This window comes from Chinchilla lanigera, unplaced genomic scaffold (assembly GCF_000276665.1).
Source record: "Chinchilla lanigera isolate Chin_1 unplaced genomic scaffold, ChiLan1.0 scaffold00047, whole genome shotgun sequence".
Lineage (NCBI taxonomy): Eukaryota > Metazoa > Chordata > Mammalia > Rodentia > Chinchillidae > Chinchilla > Chinchilla lanigera.
Window position 1 is genome coordinate 9558519 of NW_004955448.1, and position 14734 is coordinate 9573252.

At 46.5% G+C, this 14734-nt stretch overlaps 1 protein-coding gene across 1 annotated transcript; it reads right to left on the reverse strand.

Annotated features, from left to right (window-relative positions):
* Positions 1-6007: 6007 nt before the first annotated feature.
* Positions 6008-7482, reverse strand: LOC102028916 (P2Y purinoceptor 3-like). Its single transcript, XM_005393109.2, is given in 3 exon segments — positions 6008-6452; positions 6454-6761; positions 6764-7482. Coding segments are annotated over 3 exon segments (1101 nt in total). The 5' UTR covers positions 7439-7482; the 3' UTR covers positions 6008-6334.
* Positions 7483-14734: the final 7252 nt, after the last annotated feature.

The window sequence follows — 14734 nt, forward strand, 5'->3', positions numbered from 1 at the left end:
GAAATGTTTGTAGTGTGCGTGTGGGTTTCTGTTTCTTCCTTAGATTGTCAGCTCCAGAGGGCAGGAAGTGTGTCTGGTGTGTTAAATAAATTGTGGGCACATTCCCTTGGGGCCCTAGGATGGAGAGTCAGTAGGATACCTCCGAAGATTTCTCCGACACAGTGGCTCAAGTGTGAGTTAATGATGCTTTCAAGCTTCTTGCAAGGTTTATTTACTTTTTTCTCAATTCCGAGACTTTTTCAGTTTTCCGAAGAAAATTACTTATTTCGGGATTCTGTCTTTCCATGTGCTGGTAGTAGGGAAAGTTTTAGGACAGGGAAATTTCTCACACCCTGCCCTTCATGTTTTACAGGGTAAAATGAGTAAGAAATGTGGTTGGTGGAGCGTTGCGAGTGGGCGGAGAACGAGTAGCTGGGCTTGCACTGGCGGGCAGCAACTGAGGTCAAGAGCTGTGCTGAGAATAATCGGGCTGGAGGGAGAACCCGGCCCTGTGTTGATAGCTGAAGTTGGGCGGGGTGTGGAGGTAGGGAAAAGATGAGCTTGGAGACAGGCATTCAGGACTTCGGGTCATCGCCCACGAAATAGGTGGCATGTTAGAGGAAAGCTAGGTTCTGGTGGGTTCCAAGCTTAGGGGACGGGAGGGTCAGTCACATAATGGGAATTTAAAGTAGTTTTCTGTGTCTGATTGTTTCACATTTCTGTGAAGTTTAATAGATATACATTTGTGTTACAGCCATCATAGTCAGGTGCAGAACAAACGGTTCCTTAGAGAACTGTCCAGAGGAAAAACACTGCAGTATCATTGCTTTCAAAGATAACATGTATGTGTCCTCTGTGTGGAAATATTTGAGTTCTTAGAAAGTTTTGATTTATTTTCCAGTACTTAAGTTTTTTAAAAAAATTACCTTGCTGGTATAATAACTAAAGCTTTTGTAATCATGCTTTTTAAATTTGTAGCATTGCATAGACTTCAATACAGTATTTCATTTTATAGTGAATTGGGATGCTTTATCTTTGATACCATCTTGTGATTCAGACAAATTTAACAGTGGAGGAAGCCCAGCACAGCGCTTGTAACACGTGATGCTGCTTGCGGATGTAAAATCTGTGAGGACTTCCGTGTCATCACTCACATGTGACATCACTGAACCCAAAGCCCTTCACCGGAGCTGATGCTTCAGAGGTGTGGAAGACGTGGAGTCGTCCTGCTCAAGACCCCTCTCATGAGTGCAGGAAATGGGCACAGGGTCAGTGATGCAGGCTGGTACAGCGTGGGGAGGACTGATAGCGCCAGCAGTGCCTAGGGACTTAAGGATTAGCGAGCCTAGGAGCGTCCATGGTTTCCGGAGAGACGGTCCTTGAGCTGTGCTCTGTAAAGGATGAGTAGGGTGACACTTCCAGGCAGGTGAGAAGCAGGGTAAGAATGAGAAGAGGTCTCGGAGCTGATGGTTAATGAAAATGGAGTGAAAGAATGTGGGACTTCAGACAGAAAGTATTTGTACAAGGTAAATCACTGGAGGCCTTTCACCCCATGCAAGTTTGTCATCTTAGTGTTTCGAGCTTTTGGAAATTTTCACGCTAGGATTGTCAGGATAGGATTTACGTCTTGGAAAGATGACTGGAAACTAGGAAGAGAGTGAATTGGGGGCAGAGGAGAACAAATATGGAGGCAGAAAGAGCGGATAGTAGAGCAGTGATGCTGGGAGTCAGAGTAAGGCAGTGGCAGTGAGGAAGGGAAGGCGGGGCAGGCTGCGGCGATACCTGCGCTGTGGAACTAACACAGTGTGACCATTTCCTGGGGTGGGGGGGGAGGCCTCGCTAAGCCAGAATGAAGGGTAGCTCCCAGATTCTGAGTTGCGGGGGGAGGCCTCGCTAAGCCAGAATGAAGGGTAGCTCCCAGATTCTGAGTTGGATGGCTGGTGGTGCCACTTGACCAGTAGGACCACAGGCAGGATGTTCGGTTTGGAGGAAAATGGATGCAGTTTTGGCTTTGTGGAGACTTGTATGGGTTATCAGCTGTGAGCGGGAAGAAGGTGGCTTCAGCATAGAAGATTGCCCTGGAGAGGGTCTGGGAGCATCGCTGCAGTTATCGGGCAGCCAGTGACTGGCCAGGGAAGAGTGCGGGGTAGGCGGGCAAGAGCGTCCAGGACACAGTCCTGTGACACATCGGCTTTGGAGAGCAGGAAGAGGGACCATCTGTGAAACAAGGGAGAGCTGAAGAGAGCGGGTGACAGTGACAAATAGCATGGAAAAATCAAGCAGGAGAGAAGCTGACAACTGGCAAGTCACTAGAGTGTAGTTGCGAATAATTTCAGTGAAATGGGATGGTAGGGCAGGCAGCAGCTGTGTTGTAATGAGTATGAATTCAAGGTAGAAATTGCAATAAAAATTGTAGCCCACTGTTGCACGAAACTAGACTATAAAGGAGAGCTCATAAGGAGCCTGCAGTGGCTGCTGCTTTATTTGTTGGGTTAATGCTTTATAAAGGTCTCTTTGCTAATGTGTTTTTCCACCTGGAGAGGGGAACATTCTCAGACTCTGTGATTCTTTAATTTTCTTGAAGTGGCAATTTTTGCTTTGTGTTTGTGATTTAACCACTGTAAAAATGCTCAGCTATAGCTTGCTTCAAGAACATAAGTTCTGCTTTGTATCATGAAATTCTTCTTGAAGCTATTACCTTTGAAGTAGTTTGATACATTAAAAAATAATAAAATCTAAACTCTCAACAAAAGAGAGTTGAGAAATTAAATTATAAAGAGATTGAGCTTGTTTATAAGAAAATAAAATAAAAAGAAGCTATTACCTTTGAAGTAGTTTGATACATTAAAAAATAATAAAATCTAAACTCTCAACAAAAGAGAGTTGAGAAATTAAATTATAAAGAGATTGAGCTTGTTTATAAGAAAATAAAAGATAAGGAGAGTACACAACTTTATAACTTGGTTATGCTTAATTGCAAATGATTTTGTGAAAAACTTCCCCTGTCTTAGTCCTTAGACTAAAAGCTATAAATCAAAGCAAAAAAATAAAAGAATGCTCAGAAGTACTGTGTGTTCTGGCATTGGTTTGGATTGGTGGTGTCGCAACAAATGAATCCCAAGCAGCTGTGATTTAGCTTTATAGGTGCACACTCATAAATTGGATTTAGCAGTAATTTCAGAAAAGCATACACGAGAAGACCATTTGCTTTGTGTTCATTTATTCCACAAAGATTTAACGAGTACCCACATAGTCAAGCCTTTGCTAGATCCTATAAGAGGGGCGCGAAGAGGGTTCAGGTAATACCTCTCACAGGTGGTACAAGGGCGCAGCGTGCTCCAGGAGAGCAGTGGGTAGAAGGAGAAGCCCTGCTGAGATGACTGTTTATTCTCTGAATAGTCTGTTTCATGTGATAGCCTTAACTGCTCTCCCTCTCTTGAGACTGTTCATTTGCTTGATATTCCCATGCTGTGCTACCGGGCCCAACCCCTGTCTCTGTCCTGTCAGTACTTACGGTTCATTTGTATCCTGGGTCTTACGTTCTTTTTCTTCGCTTGTCCCTGAGAGAAGTCAAGCTAGTGATGCGGGTTTGAATATATATTTGTCTACACAATAACGTCAGTCCCGGAGCCCAAGTTGAAGTTGCCTCTCATCCATTTCCACCTTGAGGTCTCTAGCTATTCTCGTGTGACTCCCACAGTGCAAGCCCATCCCTCTTCCCTCCCTCCCTCCCTGCCTCCTTCCCCACTTCCCTTGCTTTTCCCCCCAGACAGTACTTTCTTCTTTGTGCTGCATGCCAGTTTATCATTCTTTGCAGTCCTCAGGCTTGCAGTCAGAGTCATTTTGTTATGTCTTCCTAACCAGTCATGTCTGAACGTTTTCCTGCTCTTCATTCTTTCCTATATTTTAAGATTTAAGGTGTACTCATGCCACCAGAGTTTTGCCCACCATTTGTACATTTGGATTGTGGCAGTGGTCTTCTGACGTGGGTCATCTTCCCCTTCATACGTCTCACCCTTGCTTACTGTCTGCCCAGCTCAGCATATTATTAGGCTTCTGTGTTCTGCAGATTGAAGATGGCGCAGTGAGGGAGAGAAAACGGACCTGGGGTGATAAAGGAACCTGTCTCCCAGGTGGTGAGGCCCATGGGTGAGTCAGAAGTGTTCCGTGGGGTCAAAGCCAGCGGGAGGTGGTGGGCCCCAGCGTCACAGGAGAGGAGAACATAGGCGTTTGGAGAAGCGTCTCTGGGGGGGTGCAGAGTTGTAGGTGGGGGGGCAGGTAAAGGTGGGGGTGGAACTCCAGGAGCTGTGTAAGAGCCGAGTGGAAGGTGCGGCAGGGACCGCCCAGCGGTGGGGCTAGAAGGCAGGCAAGAGGGTGTGGGACTGAAGATGGGTGGGAGGAGCTGATCCCGGGAGGAAGCGATGGAAAACACTGTTTCAAAGAAAATTGGAGGTGCTGTGCAGGGTGGCTTTGAAGAGAAGAAGACCAAATTAGGAGACCTTGCAGGAGTCTTAACATTTTATTTCTCTTCTGTAATTATTCAAGTCTGGGGAGCTTCCAGATTAAGTTTCTAAACCACCTTTATCGTGTTTCTTTGCTCAAATGCCACTGGTGTCCTCCCTCCCCCTCCCCCCCATCTTGAGAAGTGGTGCTTTTGCTGACTTTATTGGCGCTCAGAAATCACACTTCAGACCACCCTTCCCACATTGTCTCCGGTTCCTCCCTTTCAGGAGCCAGGTAATTACTCACACGCATTGAGTTTACTTGTGCAGATCTCTCATGCTCTCTGCTTGGGAAGTTCCGATTGATGTTTCTCCAGCCTCCAGCATCCTCATGAATGCCCTTCGTGCCCCTCCCCGCCTCCGCGTCGCACCCTGTCCATTGAGACTTCTCTCGTGCTCACTGCCTAAATGGCTCATTTGGAAAACTAACAACTGACGTGATTTCTTCTATAGCTGCAAACAATTTTTAGCTCTTACATCTCCTATAGAAACATTTATATGGCAACAGCTGACCTGCTAATTAGAAAACATCCTTGCCTACTCATTAAGCCAATTATCCTGAGGATTTTCTCTAAGCAACACTTAGTCTAGTTCTAATTATTGTGTGGCCTCGAAAGTAATAAACTATACTTTTAGAATAAAATTTTATAATTTAGACATACGCACGGTTTACTCACACATTTCCCCTAATTAGAGTGGGCTAGTAATGAGGGGTTACGCTTCTTAGGAGAAGGATTTGCTCATCTCCATGGGAAGGTTATATTGAACTGTTAGATACACGTTTAGTTCTGACCTTAGAGATCATTATTTAAATAGGGGATGCTTTTTTCAAAAGGTTGTCTTTCTTGATTGCTTTGGCTCTTCAGTGATTTTTTAGGTTTTTCGTGTAAGGACTAGGGAAAAGGTAAAGCTTATTTTTGGTGTGCGTGTGTGTGTTAAGCTGAGATACCACGTTTAATAAAAAGGCAGAGGTTTTCCTAACTGGAGCACTGGTTAAGAACTGCAGTAAGAGAGCACAGGAGGTGTGCTCAGCGGTCTGCAGATGCAGCAAGTGTAAGTGACGCAGCTGACCTAGAACAAAAGCTTTGCTGTGGAGGGAAACTTGGGCTGGTTCCTGAATGGGGCCTGAGCTTCAGGCTTGGATGCAAGTGCCTCAGAGGCCGCTCCCTGGTTTCTAGCCTCCATTCCACCCTCATAGCCAGGCGTCCTCTAGCTGGTGAGCTTGGGCAAGTTCCTAATACTCTGCTTCGGTGTTTTCTGTAAGTGGGGTTGGCAGTGTCCTCAAACTACATGGGCCAGAATGAGGATTAAATGCGTTACTGCATGGGAGGTGTTCTTAGTAAGGGCTTTGTTTACTTTTCCGTTCATTCACTCATTCAGCTTCTGTCTAGAGTGCATCTGCTGTGCAGGGCTGTCCCGGGGGGGGGGAGGGTGGTGTTTGAGTTCAGCAGTACGATGTGGCCTTTGTCTGATTGGAGCCTGTCTGCTCGTGAGAAGAGAGAGATCCTGAGTAAGTGAACTGACAAGTCGTGGGAGTGGTGTGTCACAAAGGCAACAGATCAGGAAATAAAGAGTGATTGGGTTCTGGGAGAAGAGGTCAACATTAGCTGAGGTGGGCAGGAGTGCTTTTTGAAAAGGTGACATTTGAACCAAGACCTGAGTGATAAGAGAAAACCGGCAGTACTCAGTGTTGGTAGTACCCTCCACATTCTTACTGTAAAATTTCTTAACATCAACGTAAAATGCTTTTCAGCAGGACCCTTTCTAGGAGGTCTGACGTCCCCTCCCACTTCCCCTCCCTAGTCTGTGTTCAAACAAGTCCTGGTTAGCCATGGAGCCTGTCTCCCCAGACTTCACCTTGGCAGTACCCAGATCCCCCAGACCCTGGGCGCCTGTCCTGTGGCCCCAGCGGGGTGCTCATCCACCTTGTTCTGCCTCAGTTTCTGGAGAAGCCTGGCTCCATTGTTACCTCTTAACTGGAAGTAGAGGATGGGGTTGAGGCAGCTGTTTATGCTCACCACAGGCCTCCAGACCTTGTGGGCCACACTGGCTGCCATCAGGAGCTGGCAGTGCTGTGAGCCCAGGAAGTGGGCGGTAAGGTAGAAGGAGCGGGTGATATGGAAGGGCACGAAAGAGAGGGTGAAGAGGCTGCACACCAGCAGGATGGTCCGGATGGACTTGGCCCGGGCCGTGTTGCCTGTCCTTGTGATGTTCTCCTGTGGCTTGGTGAGGCTTCTGATCATCCGGAAGTAGCACACCAGGATGACCAAGGAAGGAAAGACAAAGCCAGACAGCATTAGAACCATGCTATAGGCATAATACTGGTCAAACTTCCCAGGGCTGGTCATGTCATAGCAGATCGTCTGGCCATCGATGTAGTCTGTGTGGGAGAAGGCCAGTGTGGGTAGCAGTTGGAGGACCACCAGGGTCCAGGTGGTGGCAGCCCCCAGCTGGGCATGCTTGCGGGTCCGGTAGGGCAGCGACCGCAGTGGGTGGCACACGCATAGGAAGCGGTGCACGGAGATGCAGGTCAGCAGCAGCATGCTGCCGTACAGGTTGGCGTAGAATAGGAAGCGCACCAGTCTGCAGAACAGCTCCCCGAAGAGCCAGTTGTCACCCAGGATGTAGGTGACGACGAGGAAAGGTAGTGTCAGTAGGTAAAGCAAGTCGGCCACCATCAGGTTCACCAGATAGATGGTGGCACAGCTCCATGGCTTGGTTTGGTGCCAGGAGAGCCATAAGACAACGCCATTCAGGAGTAGCCCGAGGATGAAGATGATAGTATAGGTCAGGGGGAGGTAGATTTGCTTATACCTCTCTGTTAACTGGCAGTCCCCTTGATCCTTGGAGGCATTTGTGTCCAGCCTCTCCATCCCTGAGGAGGTCCTCTCCAGGAGGAGAGAGCTCGGTCTTGGCTCCACGTCTGCTTTCCTAAGAGGAAACAAGACAAGCAGCATCACATCATGACTGCGTTGGTCCTTAGTCTCTGCTTGACCTAGCGTTCAAGTCTGTATCCTAAAGTTTAGTCAGAATCCTTGCTTAAGCAAAACCAGCTCCAGGAGAAAAATGTTAAAGGGAATGTTCAAATTAGGCCTTGTGGACTTACCAGGAGTGATCTGTCCTTGGCTTGTATGCTGTCTGCTCTAGGTGGGATTGTGATAAGAAAGTCAAGTAACATGGTAGCGGGAAGACCCTGGCATTATTTAAACAGGGCACCCAGACCTGCCAGCTCTGTGACTCCTCCTCTTGCTGGAATCCTTTGCATAGAGTCAGGAAATCTGCAAGGGGAGAAGCTGGTGTATTCTCAGGGCAGTAGTGCCCACAGTCTTCCTAACCACACAGGCCGCCGTGGAATAGAAAGTGATCCTTGGCTTTTAGGGAGGCTTAGGGAAAGTATAGGTTTTGCCTACAGGCTCTGCTGCAGGATTTTGGTTTGTATGCTTTGCAGGATTTAGTCACTGGATATTTGAATAGTGAGGCTGATTTGCTTGTTAACCGTCTCAGTCTCTCAAGCACCTAAGAAAACAATTTGAGCATAGCTTCCTCAAATTCCTATCCCTGCTGACAAAGCAGGTGCGATGCATGGCCCCAGGTCACAATGGCAGCTGTGTGCAGAAGTGGAAGTCAGCATGGAGCTTATGGGGAGTGAAAAAAGTTTAATTCTGAGACTTAACATCAGAGACATCATATTTAGAAAGACAAGTTAAAACAAGAGAAGTCAAGTGTAGGGGCACCTGCCTGTATTTTCAGCTACTAGGGAGGCAGAGGCAGGAGGATTGCTTGAGCCCAGGAGTTCAAGATCCTGTAAAACAAGCAAACAAACATGAAAACGGGTGGGAGTAGTTTAAGGTAGGTAATTTGAGGATAAATTGAGCATTGGCTGTTTATTATAATTCACAACAAAGGGAGACCTCACTCTGTCAATCAGCATTTAGTTATTTAGTCACTGAGAACAGCAAGAGGAGTAAGACACAGCCCTTGCTCTTAGGGTCTCACAGTCTGGTAGGAAGACAAATGATGCCGTTCATTGCAATATGTGAGAAATGATCAACAAAATGGTGTGAAAATGAGGATACAGCCAGTTCTCGCCGAGGAAATAGATTTCTTAAAAGAGGTGACATTTGGGCTCTTGGGAGAAGAATAAACAGGAGCTTTCAAGGCAGGTAGGATGACGAGCACGGGGGCAGAGGAGAGCATGTGCCAGGGGATGGAAGCTGACGGGACAGTGTGTTGGTGCAGGAGCATCAGCACTGGAAGTGGTGCTACCACAAGGAAGCCAGCTCTTGAGCAGGACAGTGAGGGGCTAAGGCTGTTGCGATGGTCACTGTAGGAATCCACTTCCCTGGGTTCAGGGATGCCCCAAGAGCTAGCAGAACGTTACTTTTCCCATATGCCTGTGAGGGTGTTTCCAGGAGAGACTGGTATTTAAATCAGTGGATGGAGGAAGGTCCTTCCTCTCCTGTGTGGGGGAGTCCATCCAATTGGCTGTACTTCCGGATAGAACAGAAATGTAAGAGGAAAGACAAATGGACTCTCTCCTTGATGTGAGAACTCCAGGTTCTCTGGCTCTTAGACTCCAGCTCATGTACTCGCAGATCCGGTTTGGTGAAGCCAGGGCCTGAGATGGGCACTTAGCTGAGGCCTGGCATTTTGAGGTTGTAGGGGATGGTAGTGCTCTGTGTCTCAGCCTGCCAAAGGGCTGGCTACCTCTCTGACTGACTTCAGAATATTTCGACCAGGAGAGCAGAGCTTTTGGCAGGGAGAAGAAAATGAATGTAGTTCTCACTCATTTTGTTCCCTGTAATCTTTCGTGCTGGGGGACCGGCAGATGCTTAGTTATTTCCATCGAGGCTGCCTTGCCAGGTCAGTGTGGACTCTCAGAGGGAAACCAGGAGGGTGACCAGCCACGGCTTGGGCTGAGCAGTTCTTACATGGGATTTTATTTAATCCTCAGAACAACCTTACGAACGAAGCATCACGTGTTTTACTGGTGAGAAGCTAGTCAGGGATGAGAACCTCCGAGAGCTCACTGGGACCCTTGATCTGGTAGGAGGTTGCTGCCCTGACCTAGATCGTGGGCTTCTGTCCCCTCTCAGGGCTGTTTTGGTGCAGTGAAAAGTGCTCAAATCCCACCTCCACGAGAGTCCGAAGCAGTTACTCAACCTCTGTATGCCATGATTTCCTCAGCTGTACAGCGGGACAGTCCCCTTCTGGCAGGGTTGCTATGGAATTACCTAGAAGAGATGCATGTGCCCCGTGGCCTGCCACAGGGAAGAGACCAACCACGTGTCAGTTCACCTCCAACCCTTTCCTCTCCCGCAGACTCCGGTGCCCTGGACGTCTGCGTGTTGGCTCGTGTGGAAGGGTGGGAGAGCAGGAGTGGCTTTGCTGCTCCCCACTTGGACAAGATCCCTTTCCCCTCCTGCATTTTACCTTTTATGAGTTGAATGTTGTCTGCCTCCAAATCCTATATTGAAACCCTAGCCCCAGGGTTGGTACTGTGTAGTATTTGGAGTAAGGAAGTCATTAAAGGTAGATGAGGGGGTGAGAGTGGGAACATAATTCCGTGGGATTCATGCCTTTTAAATGGGGATGCTGGGAGATCTCACTCTCTGCCATGGGAAGACATGGATTTAAATCTACGATTTGACTTTCGCTTTTAATATTTCACCTGTATCCGTAGGTAAAATATTTTTGTCTGATGCTTGGGACTGAAGCTGGGGTTTTGCGTATGCTAGGCGTGTCCTTTGCTGCTGAGCTATAACCCCTATTTAAGTGAAAATTCATTTCTTTAGCAAATGAAGGCATTTAATGGAGTCTCATAAATGCCTTCAGGCTGTAAAAGTTTGTTTTTACAGGTTTTTGTTTCATATATTATATATTCATCTGTTTATACATTAATATGCACATACATTTATATATTTATCTGCTTATACAGTGATTGCCATATGCATGGATGTGCTGATACATATCTGTGTGTATATAGTACATACACATTTCTAAATTTACAACTATAATCAGGATCTATTCATATCACAATATAAATATTTGATTTTTAATGGGTTTCTTCAAGTGTAGGGCCCCAGGTGACATGAATTAAGTGATGAATTAAAGTAGCAGGTGGTTTACTTTGAATTCTTTTTTTTTGTTAAGTTTACTGGTACTTTATAGGCATAAGCAATGATCACATTCATCATAGGGAATTTGTGTGTGTATATGATATAACTTAAGTCATTTGTTTCCTGTGCCCCTATCCTCCCTTCAACCCTTCTTCCCTCCTTATTTACAAAAGCTTTCTTTCCATTTTTTCCTTTTCTCATTTTAAAATTCATTTTCTTAGGCTTCCAATCCGCTGATACTTTGATGTTCTTTAGCCAACTGACCATTGGGTGGCGATAAAGACCACAGACCAGTTACAACCTCCTCCCTCTAAATGAAAGCCAGAACAGGGGCTGGGCTCCCGTTCAGGACTAGAGCTGTGGATGAGATATAATTCACTGAGGACATAGAAAAAATCCCGCGAATCCCATTTCTTATTGGTCTGTTATCTATAGTTACTCTGTTAGGTTCATACGAAGAAATTGAGTTACAGTTAACCGAGAGCTTCCTGTTATTGTGATTATTCTACACAAGATTTCTGTGAGACAGGTGCGGGAGACATTGTTCTCTTCATTTTGCATCTGAGAAAGAAGGACTCAGGTTGAGTGGAAGTCATGTCTTCAATGATTGACAGAAAGCCTGGATTTCTTTTACAAAACAGATCCAGTAAATCACCAGATTTCCAGGGGATGTTTTCTTACCTACCTATTCCCCCTCTGCCACCCCTTGTCACCACCACCCCAACCTCTGCCACCAGATCCCCCCCAAAGTAAGATGTGGAAATAAAATAGCAAGTCATCTCTCAAGTCACTGGATGTACTTCCTTTATTATAGATTACAGAGCCCTACCTCAGAAATCACGATTTGGAGATGATTTTAAACAGAGAGATAAAAGAATATGGTATTACCCTCAACCCATCCTTGATTTTGCTTTCTTTCATTTTCTTTTCCTTCCTTCCTTTCCTCCTTCCTCCTTTTGTGGTATGGACAGTTGAACCTAGGGAAGTTACATCTCCAGGCTTTTATATGATTTTTAAATTTTGAGACAGCGTCTCACTAGGTTGGCATCAGACTTGTGATCCTGCCTTAGTCTCTTGTGTAACTAGAATTACAGATGTGTGGCACCGTGTCCAACTTTTGATTTCACTTTTTGAACTTCCAGTTCTCTGTGGACCACTATGGTCCAAAAATATTAAATGAAAAATTCTAGCAATAAACAATAAGTTTTAAATTGTGTGCTGTTCTGAGTAGTGAGATAAAATCTCCTGCTGTCCTGTTGTGTCCTATGAATGGTTCTTTTCATCAGGTGTATCCACACTGAATCCGCAGCCCCGTTAGCCACTTGGTAGTTCTCCGATTGGCTACCGTGATATGTAGGAGCAGTGTTCAGGTAACCCTTATTTTATTCAATATGTTCCCATAGGATAAACTCCCATTGCAGCATTTGCTCTACTTTCTTGTTATTGTCATTAATCTCTTAGTGTGCTTAATTTCTAGATTAAACTTTATCCTATGTAAATACGTATAGGAAAAACATAGTACACAAAGGGTTCAATAATATTCACAGTTTTAGGTCTCGACAGAGGGACTTGAAATGTAACCTCCACTGATCAGGAGGTGTCCTGGTTTGGGGGAACAATATAATACAGGACACGTATTTTATAATAGTCACCCAAAGAATCATATATAAGACAGTGCAGGAAGTCTGTCACACACTAAAGACCAAAGAATCCAGCTGAGGGCCTGGATCCCACGTACTGTCCTGCATGAGTTCAGCTGAAGACCTAGAGCCCATAACAGTGCCTCCTGTGAGTCTAGCTGGAGGCCTAGAGCCCAGGACAATGTCTCGTGCAGGCCTGTTTCCTGGATCTGCACTGGGAAGGCCTAAAGGTCAGTGGTGGAATCTATTAAGTTTGTGCCAGTGGGATGAAGGACCTGTGCTAACAGGCTGAGGAATCTGCACTGGAGCTAGGAAGTGACGCCAAATTAAGAATCAGAGCTCCCACGAAAGGTACCACAGCCATCCTCCGCAACAGTGAGCTCCCGAGCGCCTTTGGTGATGAGGAAAGCCAAGTTCCCATCAGGAAAGCCAACATGACAAGCTTCTCCAGGAGACTGAGCAGTGTATCTTCTTCCCCTCCGGAGCCAGAAAGCGATGCTCAAAGTGAGGACCAGAGCTCCCCCAAAGGGAACCGAAGCCATTCTCAGTGCCAATGAGGTCCTGAGCTCCTTGGACAATGGGAACAGCTGAGTTCATCAGGAAAACCAGCATGATAAGGTCCTCCAAGCGAACCAACAGCTCCTTACAGCTTCTCTCAGCTTCCAACAGGCTCCCTACTGCTTCTACCAGTTACCAACAGCCTTCTTCTTCTCCAGGTCTGCCTCTTATGCTGCTGGCAACAGTCCCCAGGTAGGCCTCCCACACCCAGCGCCATGCTTACTCAGTTCAGCTGGGTGTTATAAGCTGATCACCAGTTGTCAATCCACTACAGGGGGTAATTCCGAATATGAGCCTTAAAATCTGTTAAGAAAGAATTGAATAGCTTTTACCTCCAGTCTTAAGATAAAAAGCACTGTCGCTAGTTTTTAAATTGTTTTGCATTATATATTTTACAGTATGGGCTCTGAACCTGGACTCGTCTTCTAGGTTTGAATTTTCTTGAAATCAATAATAATTGATAATCCAAGGGCTTTTGTTTTTCATAATGAAAGCAGCTTGGATCCTTTAAATAATTTAGAAGACTGTCTAGAGACAGTGAGTGCTTAATTTCAGGAATTAATTTGTATAGCAGCATGCATTTTTTTTGCCTTCTGTTGACCTGGATCTGACATAAGGAGCAGCCTCAACTCTGGGGAAACGGAGTCATTGGGAAACACTGCTGTTACAGCAGAGAAGGTTCTGAAGCTGGTGTTACTCTGCCTGGAAAAGAATAGCAACCCTGGACTCATTAATTCATGTGCATGAATGTGTGATGCCTCCACATGGACTCTGCAATCAGAGGTTTTAGGGTCAGTTAATGATATAGTTAAAAAACCAAACAAACACTGCTGTGTCACTGTGGTTGTGGAAGCCAGCCCTGCCTCTGGGCTCACGTCCCTGAGAGGCGATCTGAACAAACTCTTCCTTTCATTTAGCATCAAGGGTCGTTAAATGCATCCCGACAGTGTTCGCCTGTGTGCTGTGTATAAAGAAAGGAAGATGGTGGTTTAGTAAAGGCAAGAGAGGAGATCAGTCACAGCCTGGGGCTCTAAGAGTAGTGGTGAAGATGGCCCAGGGCATCTGAGGGTTGCATCCCAGGACCCCCGCTTCCACTCGATCTTACCCTCAGGCAGCAAGCTCCTCTCTCAGCCTGGTCCCCAAAGTACTGCTGTTAGCAGCAACCCACTGGCAGACGGTCCGCCGTCAGTGCTTTGCTGTTGGTGGGGATGGGGGCTGCAGTGGTGGTGGAAACATCCTCATCTGCTCTGAACTCTTATCACACTGAGGAGAAAAGATAATGTGTCTTAGCCTGAGTCACCCAGAAAGCAGAGCCCTGGCTCTACGCACCGCCATTGTATTCCGAAGAGCAGGAGTGGGGGACAAGGAGTGCGACCCGTCAACCCGGGGAGACTCTATGAAGACTTGGAGGCGCCTTATGTGTTGGCCCCCACAAAAAGCGACTGAGTGCTCAGCTCCAAGAGGCCACCTTCTGAGAATCAGAAATCTGAATCAACTCAGTCTCAGGGAAGTCCTCCCAGGGGTGGGAAAGGGGAGGCAATGAGCCGCCTGTCCTATCTCCAGCTGGCCAGACCCCTACTCCAGGGAGGAACATTTAGGTTGCCCTTTCTGCAGGGCGTTCAGAAACACAGCGCCCTCAGAAGGAAAGGGCATGTAATAGCTGGTGCACGGTGTGTCCCTCCAATAGCTAGAAAAAAGATACACCTAAGAGAATGAATTCTCTTGCACTTTTCCCGTTTTACTTTTGTCCTACAAGGTGTTACCCCCTCCCTGCCTTCATATACCTGGGTTCCTTTTGCTTGGGGTTGGAGGACTCCTGCTCCCTGTGGACCTGGATCCTTTTATGAGCAGTGATTCTATTATTGGGTAGTTCCTTTTAGAAATGGCTCAACAATTAAACGTGTTCCAGGTCCTTCTTGCCTTGTACAAAGAATTG